At 56.3% G+C, this 19,641-nt stretch overlaps 1 protein-coding gene across 3 annotated transcripts in view; it reads left to right on the forward strand.

The window, feature by feature from the left end:
* The first annotated feature begins 2,865 nt into the window (after window positions 1-2,865).
* The window catches only part of EPHB2 (EPH receptor B2), a 144,942-nt gene continuing 128,166 nt past the window's right edge, over window positions 2,866-19,641 (forward strand). For all 3 annotated transcript variants that reach the window (XM_058039501.1, XM_058039502.1, XM_058039503.1), the window contains exon 1: window positions 2,866-3,011. In XM_058039501.1, the coding sequence (XP_057895484.1) occupies window positions 2,927-3,011 (85 nt within the window). In that variant the 5' untranslated portion in view covers window positions 2,866-2,926. The remainder of the gene's footprint in view (window positions 3,012-19,641) is intronic.

Here is a 19,641-nt window from a genome sequence, read left to right on the forward strand (position 1 = left end):
GCAAATGACCTTTTTCTTTCTGCATCAGGAATCGAAAATGCAGCATTAAATGTGTCACCATCAAACCTGTTTTAATGTCCCCCTAGATGTCCTCTCTCCTGGCTCTGTCAGCCTGGGAACCATCTTTTGATGTAAACCAAAATGTGGGTGCAGCTGGAGCAGTGGTTGTCCCATTTTTGTGACCCCATCAAGGCTGTACCTGATGCTCTCTGCAGCAGGGCTCGAGTGTCCTGTGGCAGTGCTGCCCCAGGGTAACTTGTGGGCAGCAAGGACCAGCGAAACCAGCGTAACTGGACTTCCAAATGGCCACATCCAAGCTGCCTGATGGTGGCCATGTCCATGTGACACAGTTCCCAGGCCTCTTGTCACCAGATGGCAGCAAGGAGAGCATCAGCTTGCAGCGTGGCTGAGGACAGCACTGAGGATGCACAGTGGGCCAGCCTCCACTGAAGCCACTAAATCTGGTGCAGAGTGAGTGGAAGGTGCAGAGAAGGACATTGGAGGAGGCCTGGAGTCCCTTGTCATGGCATGGTGCTTTGCATGACACCTTGCTGGTCTGCCCAGACACTGAGGCGTGGTGGAGCTTGTGGGATTCAGGTCAGAAGGTGGAGACTGGGAACAGCAAGTGTGTGAGGGTGGCAGTGGAACCTTGGCAAGCCTTCCCATGGGTGCCAAAAAATGCAACAGTCATGGAAAGCCCTTCCTGGGAGCAGAGTGAAGGTGTGAGGTGGGACCAGTGCTCACAGTTCATGACTGGCTGTGAAGAGCATCTCCAGGGCACAAACCAGACTCCAGGGAGCACAAAAGAGCTTCAAAGTCAGTGCAGCAGCCAGAGAAGCCTGTGTAGCCCAAGGTCCATGTCCATCAGCAACAGCCTAAGGGGGAGCTCAAAAGAGAAAAGGTCTCCAGTGAGTGTTCCCTTGGGACAAAATTCTCATTGTGTCTGGCACTGCAGTCCTGGAGAGCTTCAAGAAAATCCTGAGGGTCTGGGTGGGCACTGGTAAACACACAGGGCTGCTGCTCTTGGACTCCAGGCTTCCATTTTGGAGAACTGATGGATCCTCGGGAACGTGCAGGACACAACAGCCCTGGGATCCAGGAGGACTGAAATGAGGATATGGTGAGTTTGGAAATGGTGATGGGAAATGCTGGCTGCTCCAGAGCAGCAGGGAGTGGGGGAGCCTGGTACAGGGCTGGAATGGTGGGCAACTGCTGGGGATCCTTGGGATTCTTGCCCTGGAGAAGAACACATCTGAAGGAAGAAGAAGCAAGGCCACTGGCTGTCCTGGCCTTCAGCCTCCTTCCTCAATGCAAGAGTGACCCCAAAAGAGCTTCTAAAGATGAAAGCTTCTCCACACATGATGGAGCTGGGCCACAGGGTTCTCGTGTTGGACGTGGGGCCAATGTGGATGAGCAGCAACATCTGCAGTGACAGGAACTCCCAAAGCAGACCAGAGACTGAGCTGGGGAAGACCATTTGGCTCATGCATGTGGCCAACACCATCATGGAGCTGTGACCTCCACTAACCACTCCTGTGGAATCATTTCCTGTGGTGGGTCAAGGCAGAGAACCCAAGGTGCTCAAGCTGCTGATGCATCAATGGGATACAGAAGAGCACAGTGGAGCCTAGACTGTTTTTTCCATGTCCTTCCATGGGGAGTTGAGGGACAGGAATCCATCCTCGAAGTGCAGTGGGTCTTCAGCTCCTATGAACCTGGCACATCTTGTGCAGAGATCCATGTGCAGGGTGTGACCTCCCTAGGAAGATCTTCCAGGACACAAGTGCTTCCTGCAGGATGCACCTGAACCTTCTGCCCAACCAGCAGACACTGGGACACAGCTATGGCAGGCTCTGCTGGGTACAAGGTGGATACTAGAGAGGCGAGGAGAAGATGTCAGGTGGCAGGGGGCTCTCCTGGGGTAAAGAGTTCTGGCAGCAGCCACGTATCACAGATTCACAGAATGGTTTGGGTTGGAAAGGACCTTAAAGACCATGAGATCCCAACCTCCCTGGCATGCCCTGAAGAGGGTGTGGATCATGAGGTGCCCACAGGGCAGATTTGGTTCCCAGGCATCGGGGGAGTTGGGGCCTGTTGAGCGCTGCGATGCAGAATTGGAGCTGGGTCTCACCTGGCACCTTCTAGGAAGGTCCTGCTTGGCCCCAGCAGTGTCAATGGGGATTGTAACCAAGTCACAGCTGCTCCACGTGGGAAGTGGGGGATTCCTGTTCTCTCCTGGCTGGCTGCGGGGGGATGGTGGAGGAGAAGGGTGCGGGGGCTCAGGGCTGCCCACAACAAGCCTCGGATTTACCAACTCCTTGGATTTTTGTTTCTTTCTTTATATCCTGCTGTACGCGTCCCCTTCTGCAGACGGGGATCTCCTCACGGCCCCGGCCCCGGCTCCGCTGGGCAGCTGCGGGGGCTCAGCCCCGGGGGGAGATGCCCGGCCCGAGGCAGGGCGCGGCGGCGGGGGCATCCCCCGGGACCCCCCGCCCCTCCGCCCCCTCGCCGGTGCCGGCGGCGCAGCGAGCCCCGGCGAGGCGGATTTGGGCTGAAATCACGGCTTTCTCTGGATGATCGACAGCTCCGGGAGAAACCATCGGCGGGCCGGGGGGAGCCGCCGCCCGCTCGCCGCCCGCCGCCCCCCGCCCGCCGCCGGCCCCGCCGCGCCCCCCCCGCACGGCCCCCCCTCACGGCCCCCTCAGGCCGCCCCCGCCGGCAGCGCGGCCCGGGCGGGGCGGGGCGGGCGGCGCGGGGCGTCCCCCGCGCGGCGGCGGCGGTGGCTCGGCCCGGCCGCGGCGGCGGGGCCGGCGGAGCGCTCCGTGCCCGCGGCCGTGCCCGCGCCGGCGGCGGCCCCAGCGAGGGGCTCTGGGCTCTGCGCTCTGCGCTCCGCCGCCTCCATGGAGCGCCGGCCGCGCCGCCTCTGATGCCCGGCCCGGCGCGCACCATGGGGCCGCTGTGGTTCTGCTGCCTGCCCCTCGCCCTCCTGCCCCTGCTCGCCGCCGTGGAAGGTAAGGGGGGCGCACGGGGGGCGGGGGCCCTGCGGGTAGGGCGAGCCCCCTCCGGGTTTTCCTCGTTTTTTGGGGGGTGGCACTTTGCCCCCTGCCCCCCTCCCCGCCGCACGCCCTTCGGAGGGGAGGCGAAGTTTGGGGAAGTGCTACCCCGGCTGGAGGTGTCGCCGCCGGAGCCCGGTGTGTCGTGTGTGCCCCCCCCGCGCCCCCAGACCCTCCCGATCGCTGGCCGCCCTTCTCCCCGCCATCCCTCCGCCGGAGTGGGCATCCCTGGGTACCGCGGCGGGTCCCCCGGGGATGCCCGGGATTCGCCGCCCCGTGCCCGCTGCTGCTCTCGGCAGAGTCTTTGGGGTGCCCCTCCGCCAGGCCTTACCGGCGTTCTGGAGCTGGTGGCCGGCTCCCCGTTGGCGCCGTGGCGTTCCCGGCGTCCCCAGGAGGAGCCGAGCTCCCCGCCGAGGTCCCCGGTGCTCAGACAAAGCAGAGTGAGGCGGCAGGTGGGGAGCTCCAGGGCTGGGTGTGCGGGGACGCGCTGGGTGGGAGCCCCACGATGGGGTCTGTGCAGGGGGAGACTCGTTCTCCTGTCCCCAGCCATCCCGGCCATTCTTGCCTGCTCCCACCCGCCCGCTGCATGGACACCCTGGCAAGTGCCAGAGAACTGGGTTGGGCAGGGGCGAGGGCCAAGTGTCAGGCCAAAAACCGGCTGGTCCTGGAGCGGCGTGGTCCGAGGATGCCCGTCCATTGTGGAAGGGTCGTGTTGGAGGAGCTGGGTGGCTCCGCTGTCCCTCCGGCTCCGTTGGGCTGGTGGGCAGGCTGGGTGGCCATGCTGGCCCTGTGTGTGCCGGGCGGTGGGAGCCGCTCGGACGGTGTTTGTCTGGAACATGGATGAGGCACCATTTATTAAGTTGGAGTTTTGGGAGATGACTCATGGGTTGGCCAGCTATACATCGTGATATTTACAATATGGGAGCTTGGCATAAATAGGACTATTTACGTTGCAGCGGAGAGCGCTCGCCAGCTCTGCTATTCAAATGAGCCCAGCATGGTTTTAATTATGGGGGGGAGGGTTGGGGTGAGGAGCGTGTTTGTGAGAGCATACGTGTCCATGCAGGACGTCTGGCCCCATCCGCTGGTGGCCTTGACACTTCCAACGGGCTCTGGGCTCGGCCAGCGGGGCCCATGCACACTTGACCATGACAAGCTGATGCTGCCAACTATGGCATGCCGGGTGCCTTGGGCAGGGATGGGGTGACACCTCCACCCCAGCCTGCTCCTGCTGCTGCCCAGGAGGTGCTGCCGGCCGGTGCTGTGGGTCAGGGGCTGGCTCCCGGGGCTCCCGCGCGGGTTTGTGGAACGTGAGTGACTGTCCCACCATCATGGCAGGAGCGGCAGGCACTGTATGCATGAGTGCCAAGGGATGGGGAGAATATCTAGGGATGAGGGGCTGGCCAGTGCAGGTGGGGTGTTTCACCCGCCCGAGGTGATCGCTCTAAGGTGCGCTCCTCCGTGAACGGGGACGCTCTCAGGGAGACGGTCGGTGCGCTTCCAGCGGCCATTCCCAGCCGCGGCTGACTGTGTTGGTTTGGCTTTGGATGGTCCCCCTGTGCCCCTGATGTTGCCTCTTGCCCTGTGTGCATCACGGGGCTGTGATGGTCACTCTCAGCGTTGGTGTGGGCAGCCAGATCCCTAATCTAGCCTTCCAGGAAAGGGCTTCTGGAGAACTGGCAAGGTGAAAACGTGTGGGATGCAGCTCCTTGGGCGTGCCTCTGCTCCTTCCTTCATGGAACTGCCTCTTCTCACCGCTTCCAAAGTGCCTGGTTGTGGTGTCCACCTGCACCTCTGAATGCTCTGGATCCCTTCGGTGTGGACAGATGGACCCAACAGTAGCTGCTGGCCATGGAGGTGGTGGCTGGACCCACCATGTTCCTGCGGCTGCAGGGAACCTCCATGGTGGCGATGTCCTCCATCACTAGCCCCAGCATATTCCAGGGCCAAAATGGGGGCAGAAAGGCTTGTTCAGGGGAAAACTACGATTCTGGAGGATCCTGCCTCTTGAGTCCTGTTTTCGGCTTTGTCACAGAGCATTTCGGTACTGCTGGTAATTTCACTTGTCTCCTCTGTGCCTCAGTTTTCCTAATTACAAGGCGTAAAATAATCCAAGCATCTTTCCCAAGGGAGCCGCGAGGTTTTGTTAATGAACATGACAAAGTGCTTTGGGATCCGTGGTTGAAAGCGCAGCCTTAGTCAGTGCGGCTGTGTGTGGGGTGTTTATTTATCTACATGCTTTATATTTCTCTGTGCGCTATATATTCACTTGCATTTAACAAACCTTAATTAGAAACAAAGCCGATAGGGAAGGAAATATAAACAGGAGTGTGCATGGAAATTGGAAGTTGATTGCTCACTGGCCAGCAGAACGCATGGTTCGGGCTCGGAGGGAAGGCTGTTTGGTTAAAACCGGCTCTGTTAAAAGGAAATGTAAAAAGAACGTGAAACATAAATCAGTATGGAAAACAGGGAGGTGGATGACAACATACATAAAGCAGAGGTTAGGAATTGCCTATAGTTGTGAAGGCGGTTGGAAGGTAATGTGTCTGCAGCTGAGAAAGTTCAGGCTTCTCAAAGGAAAGTTTTTTGTGTGTTTTTCAAAAAAAAAAAAAAAAACAAAACCCAAACCAGAAAGTCAAGAACAAAGGAGTCCTGGAAGGGTCTGGATACCCACCCCAGTTGGTAACGCCGCTATCGCTGACGGCCCCGCTTTGTATTCCTGCTGCGTAGGCTGCGCGCCGATCGCGGGGCCGACGCTCCCGAGGTATTTTGGGGGGAGCTGGGAAGGACACGGAGGTATTTTAAAATCAACAGCCTGGCTAACTCACGTGCAAGGAGGGAAAACCAGCCCGATGGTGCTCCTCACCCCAGTGGAGTTAACTTTTCACAAACCTTGTGGTGCTGGCAAGCTTCCCGAGGACTGGAGGAGAGCCAGCCCTGTGCCAAAAATGCAGAAGGAGACACGAGATGGCCCCGCTATCAGTGAGGGTGTGGGCAGCATGGAGCCAGCAGCACGGAGGCAGCGACAGGCTCCAATGGGCGATGGAGAATTGCCCAGCACCAGTTTTGCTGGGAAACAGATCACGGGCGAGGGGACTCGATTTTGAGCAACAACTGTGCTGAGCAATCCTAGTCCTGAGCCCAGTCTTGGGTTTGGAGAGGGATGCTGGGGCAGGAGGGCTGTGTCCACTCCTGGGGTGGGCATTCCCAGGGCATGCTGTGGCTGAGGTGCTGGACATGGACATCCCTGCCCATTGTCCAAGCAAGCTGGAGACAGGACTTCAGTGCTTCTGCATATTCAATAGTGAATTATAGTATATGTAATATTTACAGCACTCTCAGACACATAGTGGGATTGTTGGGGATTCCTATGCAGGACCAGGATTTGGAGTGGATGATCCTTGTGGGTCCCTTCCAATTTGGGATACTCTGTGATTCTGTAATATACAGTATATTTAATTTCACTTATGCTGTAATATATTGTAATGTTAAAACATAGTCTCTGCTCCTGTACTTATGGTGAGCACCTCCACGTGGGGTGTGGGGAGATGCCAGGGACACAGGGCTGGTTTGAGCCTTTGTGTATCCATCTTTTTGGGTCTCCATAGAGGAAGACTTGAGCCACCCCTTCAGGGTTACAGAGCATTGCTGTGACCTTGGTGCTCCATGGAGGTGGATGTTCAGGTGTGCCAGAAGCATGGGAGCTGCAGGAGCCTCCCAGCAAGCCTGGCATGCTCTGGAGAGATGCAGCAGAGCAGCAGGTCCAGGGAGAAACACAGAATCTGTCAAGGGCTGATCCTTCCTGCGAGCTTGAGCTCCAGATCTGCAAACACTCTCCTAAGAACGGGAGGGGAGCAAATGTTTTGGGACAAGTGGGGCTGAGGAGCAGAGCAGAGCCTGTGGTTTTGGCCTGGCCCTGTGCCATCCGTCTCCCTCCTGCTGCTTTCCCCTCCCCTCCATTTCCTGGGTTAATTTTTGACAAGGCACATTCCTTGCACCCACCTGCCCTTTGCATTATAGGGGCAGCAAAAGGGAAAGCTCCTTTTGGAGACCAAATAAATCAGTGCCTCATTTAAACATCCATGTTGCTGCCCTTCCTACTCCGTTCTGTGGCTTTTCCAGGCGGGAGGGAGCAGCAGTCCTCTCAATACCTGCTGACTTCCAGCTTCTCTGGGTGACAAAAGCAAAGGGAGGAGATGCTGTAGGGGACAAGGGCTCGGGGTTGGTGTGGCCCACTGGTGTGCCCCCGCTCCTCTGTCACCCCACAGAGGGTGTGAAGGGGACACAGCTGTGCCTTGGGGATGCTGTGAGGGGTTTGGGGCTGTCCCCAGGGATGGGAGCAGCCGTCCCCTTGGAGACGGGCTAAGGACCTGCCTGCACTAGTCAGGGCCCTTTGTGTGCACATACCTGAGCTGCTGGAAAGAGGGGTGGGCACTCAGGAAACTGCCCGAGGAGCTGGGTGAATAGTGGGGGCTGTGACAGCTCCCATGTGCTTTGGGGCGAGGGATGAACGAGAGCCTGACCCTCCACTCCTGTCCCAAAATGTGCCTGCTCCCTGCACACCAGCCCTGCTGGGATAGGAGTGAGGGTGGCTCTGCCTGGGAGTGCGGCTCCATCCTGCCACAATCCCATTTTTACCAAGGAAGAGCCCCGTCAGCTCCCACCCTGGTTTGTAATCCCTCCCGTACCTGGATCTGGTTTATAGGGAGACCAGGGCGAAGCACAGCTGCCAGTTGGATCTCGTTGGGATGAGGGTGCAGGGAGATCCTCAGAGGCAAAAGTTCAGCCGTTAGATAAGGGAAAGGATGGGGCCTCCTGTGATAAGGGGCTGAGTGCAGCATGGGCTGGGCGGAGGGAGGGAGGGCAGGGGGAGCTCCCAGGGCTCTGCCCGCCCATAGCCAGGGATGGGGGAGCTCTGGGAATGCTGAAGGTGGGCAGGGACCCCTTGGAGGCCAGGTGACAGCAGGAGGGAGGCTGTGAGGAAGGAGAGGTGCCTGGAGATGTTGTGCAGGCATGTATTGTTAATGCCTTTATATCAATGTCAGATGTTCCAGGAACCTGCTGGATGGATGGCGGGTTGTGCCAGGGTGCAGACACGGATGGCTGTGCGGGGCGTGCCAGACCCCTGAGATAATCAGGATGAGGGAAAGGAGTGAGTGAGGATCCTGCTGGTTGCCCCTCCCTGAATTTCCTTGCTTGGGATGAAGAGAGCACTATCAGGTCTGACAGGAAGTGTGGCACCGACTGCCAAGCATTAAAGAAAGATGGAGCAGCCCATGAGGGCAGAAAACACAACTGTAATTGGGGCTGGTCTGTGCCTCCCTAAATGTCACATTCAGAAATGATGGTTTTAGTGGCTGAGAACAGTTGTGGTTCTTTGGAGAGCTCACAGGAGGATGAACTCTGGATTTAAACCTGAGCAACCACACACGACATCAGATCTTCCAATGGGCACGAGGAGGGGCTGGGGAGCTCCTCAAGTTGGTGAAGCTTTCTCAGTTGATCCAATAAATATCTTCCTTCCACATTACCTCTCTCAGAGTCGGACCATGGCATCCATAAAGCAACCAGCACTTAAAAACACCACATAGTAATGGTGTCTGAGTAAAGCAAAGTGAAGGAGTTGACTGAAGGGAGAAGCTAAAATAGGAAAATACTTGCCCATGATGTAGGAAATGAAATTAAACCTCAGAATAAATTCATGCAGCCCACTTAACATGAGCTTCCTAAAAATAACCAAAAACCAACCAAACCTGATTAAGTGGCAAATTGGAGGAGGTCATTGGAAGTAAAAAAATGTTCTTCATAAAGTGAAAGGGATATCTAAAAGGAGAAAATAAAAAAATCAGAAATTGTGGTCTGGTGAATGTGAAGCCATATAAGGCAGGCTGAAAGAAGTTTGAAAAATAACTTGAGAGCGGAAATTGTTTATCCCCCAAGTTTCCCCTCAACAAATGGGTATTGGGAAATTAAATGTGCAGGATGGAGCCCTTGGCGTGGAGGGGGATGACTTCAGTGTCACCCCGAGTGGCCAAAGGGGCTCCTGCCAAGGGGCTTTGCTTCCCAGGGCAGGGCTGGGAGACTGTTCTGAGGTGAAGGCAGGAGAACCCGTATTTTACAATAAGTCAATAAAATGAATATTTGAGCCAGAGTAAATGGGACGAGCATCCTTTAAGAAGATCTCCCTGGGTGATCCAGGAGACTCCGGAGCAGTAATTTTAGAGGAAGGGCTCTCTTATGGATTAAAATGTGCTTTAAGAAGGGGAAACAAAGAGTCAGTTTTCCCACTGGATGGGGTCAGCGTGAGGCTTGCGCTGGTGATGTATTCATAAAGTAGAGAGGGGTGGGAATGGGAAGGCAAAGAGTGTTTGCAGATTATACAAAATTATTCAGGATGATAAAAACAACAGTTGTCTTGAAAATATTGCAAAAGGCTCTCATGACACTGGATAGGCGGGCTATAAAGTGGCAGATTAAATGTAGTCAGGGATGAATGAAAAGGGATTCACATGGAAAAAATTACCCTAAACCCATGCATGCACAGTGGCAGTCTTTAAATTACTTATTAGCATTTTGAGAAAGAGATCTTAAAGTCATTGTGGATGGCTCTTTGAAAGCATCAGCTCCGACCTGGGAAAGACTGGGAAAGGGAGTGAAGATGCTTGTGCAGGAGAAGTGCAGGGGAGAGGGGCTGGGGGAAGGATGCAGCTTGGGGAGGGAGGGAGGGAGGGAGGGGGCACAGAGGTGCCCTGCTCCGTGGGAGGTGTAAAGAAGAGGGTGATGAAAGGGTGGTGATCCTTTATTTTATGTTTTTCCACTCTCTCTGGAGTTCTCGAGCAGAGGGTTTCACAGCAGGAGCATTGGAGGGTGGAGGCAGGGCAGGGTGCAGTCCAGCCCTCCCCCGTGCTGGGTACCCTGGATTCTGGTGTGCTCCCTGAGCATCCTGGTGCACTGCAGGAGGTGGGATGGACACCAGCAATCCCTTTGGCTCAGCCTCTGTGGCAGGTGTGGTGTTTGGAAGGAAGCAGGGCAAGGTGCCTTCTCTGGGCTCCCACGCTGGATGTCCAGGCTTGGTGGGGTCCCCCCAGCCCCCTGCTCCCAGTCTGGCTTCCAGGATCATCTGCAGCTCCCAAGGCAAAGTGCTGGGCAGGTCCACACTGCTCTGGGTGCTCGTGGCCTCGAGCCCTCTGTGTCTGGGGACGCCTTTAACCTTCCACAGGCTCTTGATTTTGGCCAGATGGCCATGGAAGGTCCTTTGGAAAATGCCTGTTGGTGCTTGCCTTTGCCCTCCTGGGAGTTTCAGAGGCCAAGAGCATCTGGTTGGAAGTGGGGAGGAGAGGAGCTTCCCTGAGCCCTGGCTGCACCTTGGGGGCTGGGGGCTGGGTTAGGGGAGTTGCTTGGGCCCTTACCCAGCAGCTGTGAGGGTTGGGGGGGACAAATGTGGCTGAGATGTGAACCTCCCTGGGGCAGAGGGGACACCTGGAGCTGTGTGAGTGTCCCTGGGGACACCTGGAGCTGTGTGAGTGTCCCTGAGGACACCTGGAGCTGTGTGAGTGTCCCTGGTCACAGGGGACACCTCGAGCTGTGTGAGTGTCCCTGGGCACAGGGGACACTGAGCTGTGTGAGTGTCCCTGGGCAGGGGGGACACCTGGAGCTGTGTGAGTGTCCCTGGGCAGGGGGGACACCTGGAGCTGTGTGAGTGTCCCTGGGCACAGGGGACACCTGGAGCTGTGTGAGTGTCCCTGGGCAGGGGGGACACCTGGAGCTGTGTGAGTGTCCCTGGGCAGGGGGGACACCTGGAGCTGTGTGAGTGTCCCTGGGGACACCTGGAGCTGTGTAAGTGTCCCTGGGGACACCTGGAGCTGTGTGGGTGTCCCTGGGGAAGAGAGGACACCTGGAGCTGTGTGAGTGTCCCTGGGCAGAGGGGACACTGAGCTGTGTGAGTGTCCCTGGGCACAGGGGACACCTGGAGCTGTGTGAGTGTCCCTGGGCACAGGGGACACTGAGCTGTGTGAGTGTCCCTGGGGACACCTGGAGCTGTGTGAGTGTCCCTGGGGACACCTGGAGCTATGTGAGTGTCCCTGTGCACAGGGGACACCTGGAGCTGCCGTGGGCTGGTGCTCCCAGGGCCAAAGGGAACAATGGTTTTGGCTGCTGGGCTCCTGGGTAGCCTGTGGCTGGCTCCAGGCCCCCAGCCCCGGAGAGGAGGGGCAGGCAGAAGGTCTGGGATCCCCTGTGCTGCCAGCCAGGCTTTGGGGACACGGGGACACCCAGCTGCTGCAGGCTGAAGGACAGGCTGTGCCCCTGGTGATGCACAGCTGGTGATGCAGCTCCCCAGCCATGCCCAGGCTGAGCTGAGTGCTGCTCCATGGGAGGTGTCATCCCAGCTCCCCAAATATGCCCCCAACGTGTGTGGAGCCCTGCTGGAGCCTGGTGAGCTCTGCTTGCATGTCCCTGTCATGGCTTGGAGGGAGGGACCTGTGTTGGGGAGGCTTCTGCAGCGCTGCTCTGCTCAGCAGCAGAGGAGGGGAGAACCAGGGAGGGTGAGGAGGGTCAGAGAGGAGGCTGGGTTCTCCAGATCTTCTGCCAGGACCCTCTGTGAGCCTGAACAACCTCAGAAGAGGGACACAAGAGAGAGAGAAGGCATCTCCATCCTGCGTAGTCCTCATGCACAGGATGTGGGTGAGAAGCACTGTGATGAGACAGTGCAGGTTCTGCCTATTCCAGAGTCTCTCAGGGCAGGGAGGACTGATTGGAGCACTCTGCATTGGAGCAGGGGACAGGGAGTCTCTGGTTGCTCCTTGCTCTCTAGAGGAGATCCTGCTCTTTGAGCCTCTCAGGAGGCCACTGGTTCCCTCAAAGTGGCCACTGAATGTACACTCTTTGGGCTGCTTAAGGCTGGAGGGTGGGACAGGATGTGTCTGAGGACAAACCAGGCAGGAATGGGCTGTTGAGGTGCCTTCAGGTGTGTGGCCATGGCAGGGACTCCTGGATGGAGCTGGCATCATCATTCCCTGCTGTTGGCTGCCATCACTTGCTGATCATCATCCCCAGATGATGCCTCTGTGAGTTTGGCTTCAAGCCTTTCTCACGAGATCCATCTTTCATGAAAGCTTTGCCTTGGCAGTAGACTTCTGGGTGGGAATGATGCCCCAGGAGGGGGGCTTGGTCCTGGAATCAGAATCATTGGCTGGTTTGGGTTGGAAGGGACCTTGGAGCTCATCCAGTTCCACTTCTGCCATGGCCGGGACACCTTCCTCTAGTCCAGGTTACTCCAAGCCCTCTCCAGCCTGGTCTTGGGCACTGCCAGGGATGGGGCAGCCACAGCTGCTCTGGGCACCCTGTGCCAGCGCCCCAGCATCCTCTCAGAGAGGGATGTTCCTGATATTCAGTCTGTCCCTGCCCTGTGTCAGTGGGAAGCCGTTCCTCATTGTTCTATCCCTCTATTCCTTGACCAAAGTCCTTCTCCAGCTCTCTTGGAGCCCCTTCAGGCCCTGGAAGGCTGCAATGAAATCACCATGGAATGATGAGATGTGTCCTAAGCACCTGTTTGTGGTGTTGAGGAGCTGGGAGTGCTCTGCTCTGACAAATCCCCGTGCAGCTGGTTTGGGGTGAGGTGTGGCACAAAGTCTGCTGAGGATCAGGGCTGGGCCACCCAAAGGAGCTGGGTGCTGTGGAGGGGAGGCCCAAGGAGCCCTGGGCCATCCCCAGGAGGTTTGTGTGGCCAGGCAGCCCCAGGCAGTGCACAGCTGGGCTGGGGCACGTGAGGGTCACCTCTCCCCGTGCCGAGGTTACGATGGCGTTCCCTGATTTGCTTTGCTCTAATCCCGTTTCCAGGCTCCAGCACTGCGACTCAGAAACCTTTATGGGCAGCCTCACTTCATAAATCTTGGCCTTGTTTTACTTTTAAGCCTGTCTGGTATCAGAGGATAAAGCCAGCAGGAGAAATGCGTGCCCTGGGGGCAGCGTGGATGGAGTGAAACAAGATGTCCAGGCTTGATAGAGCCTGCAGGGATGGGGGCTGGCCAGGCTGCAGGGCAGGGACTTCACTTGGGAAAGCATTTCCTGTGGATCTCTGCTGAGGGATCTCTCCTGCAGGATCCCAGTACCTCCAGGGCTGCTTGCAGAGTGCCTCTGCAGGTGTCTGAGCACTGGTTCTCTGCCTGCAGCCTTTGTATGCACCTTGTGACACCTTTGTGGTAAATGGGAGCAGGCCTGTGGCTGTGTGGGCATTGCTCTGGGAGGGAGAACGAGCTGGGGATGTTGTATTTTCATTGCCTGGGGAGCAATTCCAATATTTTCATTGCCTGGATGTGGGGAATGGCTGATGGCAGGGTATTGATCAGCCAGTGCTGAGAGGTGGGATAGAGGTGCCAGCTCCCCCAAGCTGGCTGCTGGCACTGAGGGCTTGGATCAGGCAGAGCAGAGCAGCCCCACCAGGGATGGTTTCCAGCCATGGAAATAGCTGCAAATGCATGCATGGGCAAATGCATGCATGGGCAAATGCATGGATGGGCAAATGCATTCCCCAGGCAGAGCCTGGAGCTGCCCCGTCCATGCCTTGTCCACTCCCTGGAAGTGCTTAAGGCCAAGCTGGACAGGACTTGGAGCAGTCTGGTCTGGTGAAAGGTGTCCTTGCCCATGGCAAGGGTCGAATGGAGATGGTTTTTAAGGTCCTTTCCAGCCCAGACCATGGTGTGATTTGATGAAGCTTGGAGGGAGCCCCACTCGTGCCTGCCCTGCAGGGGATGGAGAGTCCCACAGGCTCTGGAAGGGTAAAGTCAGGCTGGCTGTGCTGCTGTGTGGGAATCCCTTGCCACAGACTCACAGGAGGGCAGTGGGGCTGCCCTGGGCTGGAGGGGACAGGCTGCCCAGCACCTCCAGGACTCGTCCCCATCCCCTGTCACCTTTGGTGAACCTCTGAGAGCCTGGCCAGCTGCAGAGCGGTGGGGAGCAGGGCAGGCACGAGGAAGGTGCTAATTAGGATGTTGGCAGCATTAGCAGGGGTTGGTGTCTGGCTGCTGGGAGGTGTTGAAGAGGCAGCGTGGGCTCTGCTCCGTGTCACACTCGGTACAAAGCTCAGGCCAGTAGGCTGCTCACAAGTCTGCAGGGGGACAAGGCCAGCTCAGGGCTGATGGAGCCATCCAGGGGCAGGTGGGTGCTGCTTGGAGCCCACGTGGGGCAGCTGGGTGAGAGTCTGGTGTGGCTTTGTCCTGGGGCTGCTGGGAGCATCCCCAGTGATGGGGAGCTGCTTCCTTCATGTGGCTGTGCTGCTGCCGCAGAGACAGCCCTGATACACCTGCTTTTAACCTCCTTCTGGCTCCTCACCTTTCTTTTTCCATGGCTGTAAGTGAAATAGAGAGTAGAGGAGCTGCTCACATTGCTTTTGGAGTTTTTTTTTTTAATCTGATGTCAAACTTATGCCATCACATTGAATAGCTGCCATGAGATTTTGCTGTGACTGACACCTGTTCTGGCTTCAGAGCAGCAGCTTTTGATTCAAACAAATCCTCTGGAAATGCTGAGTTTATGTCAGCTGCTCCCATGTGTTGCCTGCTCCCTGTTCCCAGCTTTGGCTAAACGTGGCATCACTCAGGAGGTTGCTGGTGCTCTGAGCAGTGGCTCAGGCGATCTCTGCAGCTCCACTGGTTTGTGGTTTGTGGGACAGGCAGAAGTGCAGGCACATGCAGATGAGGTATTGCCAGGCTGGTCCCTCTGGGCTGCTGGGCAGGTGGCTGTCCCCATGTGGCAGGACATGGCTCCTGGGTGTGCCCATGGCAGGAAAACGGGCACAAGCCCAAAGCTGAGCCGGCCAGCTCGACCGTTGCGGCGTTCCCTTTCATCCCGGCTGTTCCGGGAGCCCATCCTTCCTTATCTGGGGGGCTGGGGGTGAAGTTCAATCTTTCCAAGCTGGGTCCCACAGTGCTGCTTCGCTTCTCCCAGTTTCTGTTGGTTCCTGCATAATAAAAGGTGGGGCTGCAGGGAGGGGAGCTGAATTTTGGACTGAGAGGTGAGGGATGTGCCAGGGGACACTGCCAGGGGCTGTGGTGGGTTTGGGAGTAGCACATTTGGGACCAGCAGGAGGGACCAGTGGAGCCCAGACGTCCCTGTGGTGTCTTGGATGGGATGGCAGGGGCTGCCCATTGGGTTTTGGGCTGGGGGAGACCAAGCAGGTCACCCTCCAGCAGAAACCTTGCCCTGTAATTTGGGTGGCCTAAATATGACCTGAGCTCCTGCTTGTGGGTGCTGGGCCCTTGGAAATCTGACCTGGTGGTTTACTGTGTTTGGGAGGTCCTCAGTGTGTGGGCTACATAGAGAAAAGGGAAAAAAAGGGATTTGTGAGGTCAGCCCTGGGTGTGTCATCCACCAGTGGCCAGAGGGGTGGAGAAGGGCTCAGCCCTCCATGAGTCTCCTGGGGATGCCAGCAGGTCGTGGAACTGTGGTGGCATGCCCACCCCATGTGTAACCATCAAGGTGCCCCTTTCCCTGGTGGCATGTTGGGGTCTGTGCTGGGAGAGGAGCCCTGTGAGTGTGCAGGCTCAGGTGATGCACCTGAACATGCTCTGAAATCTCCTTCCCTTTGGAGGCAGGAACGTGCTATACATTTGCCCAGGACTAAAATAAAACTGCTGCCCTAGTCCCATCTGAGAGAAAAAGCCTGGGGAGAACACATTCCTGTCCTGTCTGCTGTGGTGGAGGTGCTCAGTGAGGCCTTCTGAGGTGCTGGAGGTTTCTGTTCAGTGCAGAAGTCACTGGTTGTGCTCCAGGGCTGTCACTCCTGAGAGGGCTGTGGGCTGACGTGGGTGGTGAGAGCCCACCGAGGGTGGGAGTGTGGTGGCCATGAGGGAGACGATGCATGGGGGTGAGCAGACAAACTGATGGATGAGTCAACAGACCCAAAAAATAGAATTAAAAAAAAGGCAAACCTGGCTTCTCTTCCAATTCTATAAAAATAAAATGAAGCAGACTTCATGCTCACATTGTCTGAAGAAATCCCACCCACCAGCAGCGTTGGGGAGACCCTGCTGGTCCAGCATCAAGCGATCACTCTCTGGTGATGCACATCCCCTGTGCTGTCCTCATCAATGTGTTACAGCTCTGCCCTTGCTCCAGACCCCCAAGCTCTTCCCCTTTCAGCTGAGAAGAGGGTCTGGAGCAGGGCCTGGCATTGCCACACCTGCCTGTCCTGCAGCACAGTTGGTGTCACCCTGTGCCAAGCCTGGGCTGGGATTTCCCACCCTTCCAATCTCCCCACCTGCCACTCTTTGTTTCCCTCTCAGTTAAATTTGCACACCCTTCCCATGGTTTGGCCTGGTGGGTTTGGTTTCCTGGGTCAATGTCTGCTGGAACGTTTGGATGTCCTCTCCCAGGGAGGACTTTGCCCGTGCTGGGTACTGCAATCTCAGCTACAGCCATGGAGCTGGTAGAGACAGTGGGTGATCCACAACTTGGAACATCTCAGTTTAGTGAGGCTGGCTCAAAATCAAGTGTTTTAACAAAGCAGGAAATGTTGCTGTGGGATTTCTCCAGTGTTTTAGGAGGCTGGTGGAGGGCTCTCTGCTCATCCTGGGGCTGCTTCTGGGAGAGGAAGACATTGAAGCTTACTGCTGGGAGCATGGTTTTGTTGCATCTCCTGCACCCAGACCAAGTCCTGCAGGGGTGGTTACCCTTTGGCCTGCTCTGGGCTGCAGCCAGAGTAAATATTCACTGGAGATGTTTTGTTTTGGTGTCTCAGGCTCACGAGGCCAGTGGAGGTGCGAGCAGGGATCCCCAAAGCGGGGCTTGCCAGCCTTTAATACTTGGAGTGCTTGTGCTGCCTGTTTGCAGGGCTCTGCTGGGGATGAGACATGGCTGGTCTCCATGGTTTTATGTGGCATGGGACTGTGCCAGCACACAGCTGAACCCTCACAGAGCAGCATAAAAAATGTTGTAGTTGGGATTAGGTTACCCATCCTTCCTATAAAAGACTCTATAAACAGTCCATCAAGCCCCAGCATTCCTGTGTTGGCTGTGAGGTCCTTCACACTTAATGGCTCTGACATTTGCTTTGACTAAACCTTTTTTGGGGGGAGGCAGTGATATAAAGCAGCCCCCAAAGAATGGGGTTTTGCTTGCTTTAGTGGGGGAACCCAGCTGGGCTGGCTTGGCAGGGGCGGTGTTGGATGTCAGAGGATCTGGCTGGGCTGGGGAGGCTGCCCTGAGGCAGTGACAGCAGCAGCTCCTCCCTCCCCATCACTGAGGGCTTTCTCTGCGGGGATTTGCTCTTTGCTGGGGTGTCTGAGAATTTTCTCTTATCTTGGGACAAGCAAGGACCTGGGGCTCCCTCTCCCATCTCCCAGCACACCTCAGACTCTTGTCTCTGCTGTAGCTGAGTAATGCTCCAGAGTTAAAGCTCCCCAGTCCAGCTCCCCAGTCCTTCTGATAAACCTAAAGCTCAGTCTGGGGACCAAGTGGTCTCTTTGTAGCTTCAAGTGTGCTCCCACCTTCACCTTCCTCACCATGCCCTTCATGTGTGATGCCAGCCATGGAAGGGCTCCTAGTTTAACACCATCCATGGGACTTTCTTGATGTGCTTTTGAGTTGTGTTCATCCTTTGGGGAGCCAAAGGGGCAGGGAATGGATGGATACCCAGGTGGGAGGCTTAGGTGGTGCTGAAGGTGTTCCTTATGCTGGTTGCTGCAGTGTTGAGGCAGGCGTGCACACCTTGGTCATTCCTTGGGGCTGGTGATGTGTGGGTTAGTGTAGATAGATGCTCCTGCCTGGGACAGTCATGTCTCTCCTGGAAACCTCAAAGCCAGAGTTATGCTCCTGCTCTCCCAGCAGTGTGGGGAAGGCAGAGCCCTGCCCCTGCTGGCTGCCAGGAGGTGCCAGCTGTGGTGGCAGCGCTGTGGGTGACACCTGCCTGCCTGGAAAGGGACTGAAGCCACAGGGCTGTTGGTGCACAGCGAGCGTCTGTGGGGTGGGCACGGCATCCGTGCTGTGGTGCCAGAGCTGGGCACGAGGGGCTGTCCCTGATCACTGCCACCGTGTCACTGGCACCATCTGGAGCTTTTCCTGCCTGCCTGGTGCTTACATCTGTTGAGCTGCACCAGCTCCAGGGCGGTTGCTGGAGGAGATCAGGCTTTCCAGTGCTTTTCACTGCTGAGTTTAATTCATTTTAAGGTTTTTACGCCCCTAAATTTTCTTTGAAGATGATTTGAACAATTTAATCGTTATCACAAAAATGGGATTTCTAATGTAAGCTGGAAGCAAACCCCCCCTCAGAATCTTGCTGAGGGCAGTTCAGCTCACCTGCCTGGCTGGTCTTCAGCTGATCATCAGCCTGTCCTCAGAGGCCCTTTTCTCTCTGTTGCTGTCTGGAGAAAATTAACAACTGCATTAAAGTGGGAGCATTATTTTTTCATATGGTGAATGCCAAAGAAGGTGAATCCCATATCCTTCACTTGAGATTGCTCTGCAAGGGCATTACCCACCTGAGCAGTGGGTTCCTTCATCCCTCTCCAGCATGCTGACTGAGGCAGAAATGAATCCAGGGCTGGTTCCTGTGGAGCCCACAAAGGTCCAGCACTGGGAAGTCTTGCTTGGAACGGGCCACCTAATCAGTTCTTACCACCTTTTGTAGCATGTTTTTTGATCTGGAGTGCAGGCAGTGGCTGGCACAGTGGCTCTGTTCCCCAGGCTGCCCTCACATCTCCTGATTCCAGCACTCAGACACTCCCCTGCCTCGTACATAGCTCCTCTCACCAATCAGACTTGTAATCTCAGTGAAGAATGAAATCAGATTTGTTTGACAAGACCTGTTTCTTGTAGAAGTATGTTGACTGGTGCTAATTATACTCCTGTTCTTTAATTCTTTATGATTGGAATTACATCAGCTTTTTCATTATTTCCCCAGAAGTGATTTCAAACCGAGCGAGACCTTGAGTGCCTGCCATTCCCTCACGTTGTAATCCTGGTGCATCCAGCAGACGTGATCCCTCTGCTCTGAGATGCCCTGCATTAGTGTCTTCAAGGACTTCCCAGCTTTCTTCTTCTCCAGGCATCTCCCCATGGGCTCTTGCTTCTTAATCTTTGGAGTCTCTTGGGTCTGTCACTGTGAAACGTGTTGGATTTTCTCCGTTCTCTCTCTTTTGTCGTGCTTTAACCCCAGCTGGCAGCTCATCCCCACACAGATCCAGTGCACAGATAGCATTGCCTGGCTGCCCAGGGCAGGGGTGTAGTCACCATGCCTGGAAGTGCTCAAAGGCCTGTGCATGTGGCACTTGGGACGTGGGTTAGTGGGGAACTTGGCAGTGCTGGATTAGTGGTTGGAGCCAATGATCTTGGAGGGCTTTTCCAACCCTGGCTTAGGGTTTCTGATCTGATTTTCTGATCCCTTAGTCTATGGGCCATCCCTGTAAAGTTTCCATAAAATGTCCACAATTGTCCAGAAAATGTCCACTGAGTTTGTGAGGTCTGTGACTTCGTGCTCTGTGTGTTGTGATGGTCACTCAGACAGGAGAGGTGACAGAGGCAATGCTGGTACTCTCTGGAAACAGTTACCCAGGTTTATTCCACTGCCCAGTTACTCCTGCAAACTTTGACC

The sequence above is a fragment of the Melospiza georgiana genome, chromosome 22 (assembly GCF_028018845.1).
Source record: "Melospiza georgiana isolate bMelGeo1 chromosome 22, bMelGeo1.pri, whole genome shotgun sequence".
Taxonomy (NCBI): domain Eukaryota; kingdom Metazoa; phylum Chordata; class Aves; order Passeriformes; family Passerellidae; genus Melospiza; species Melospiza georgiana.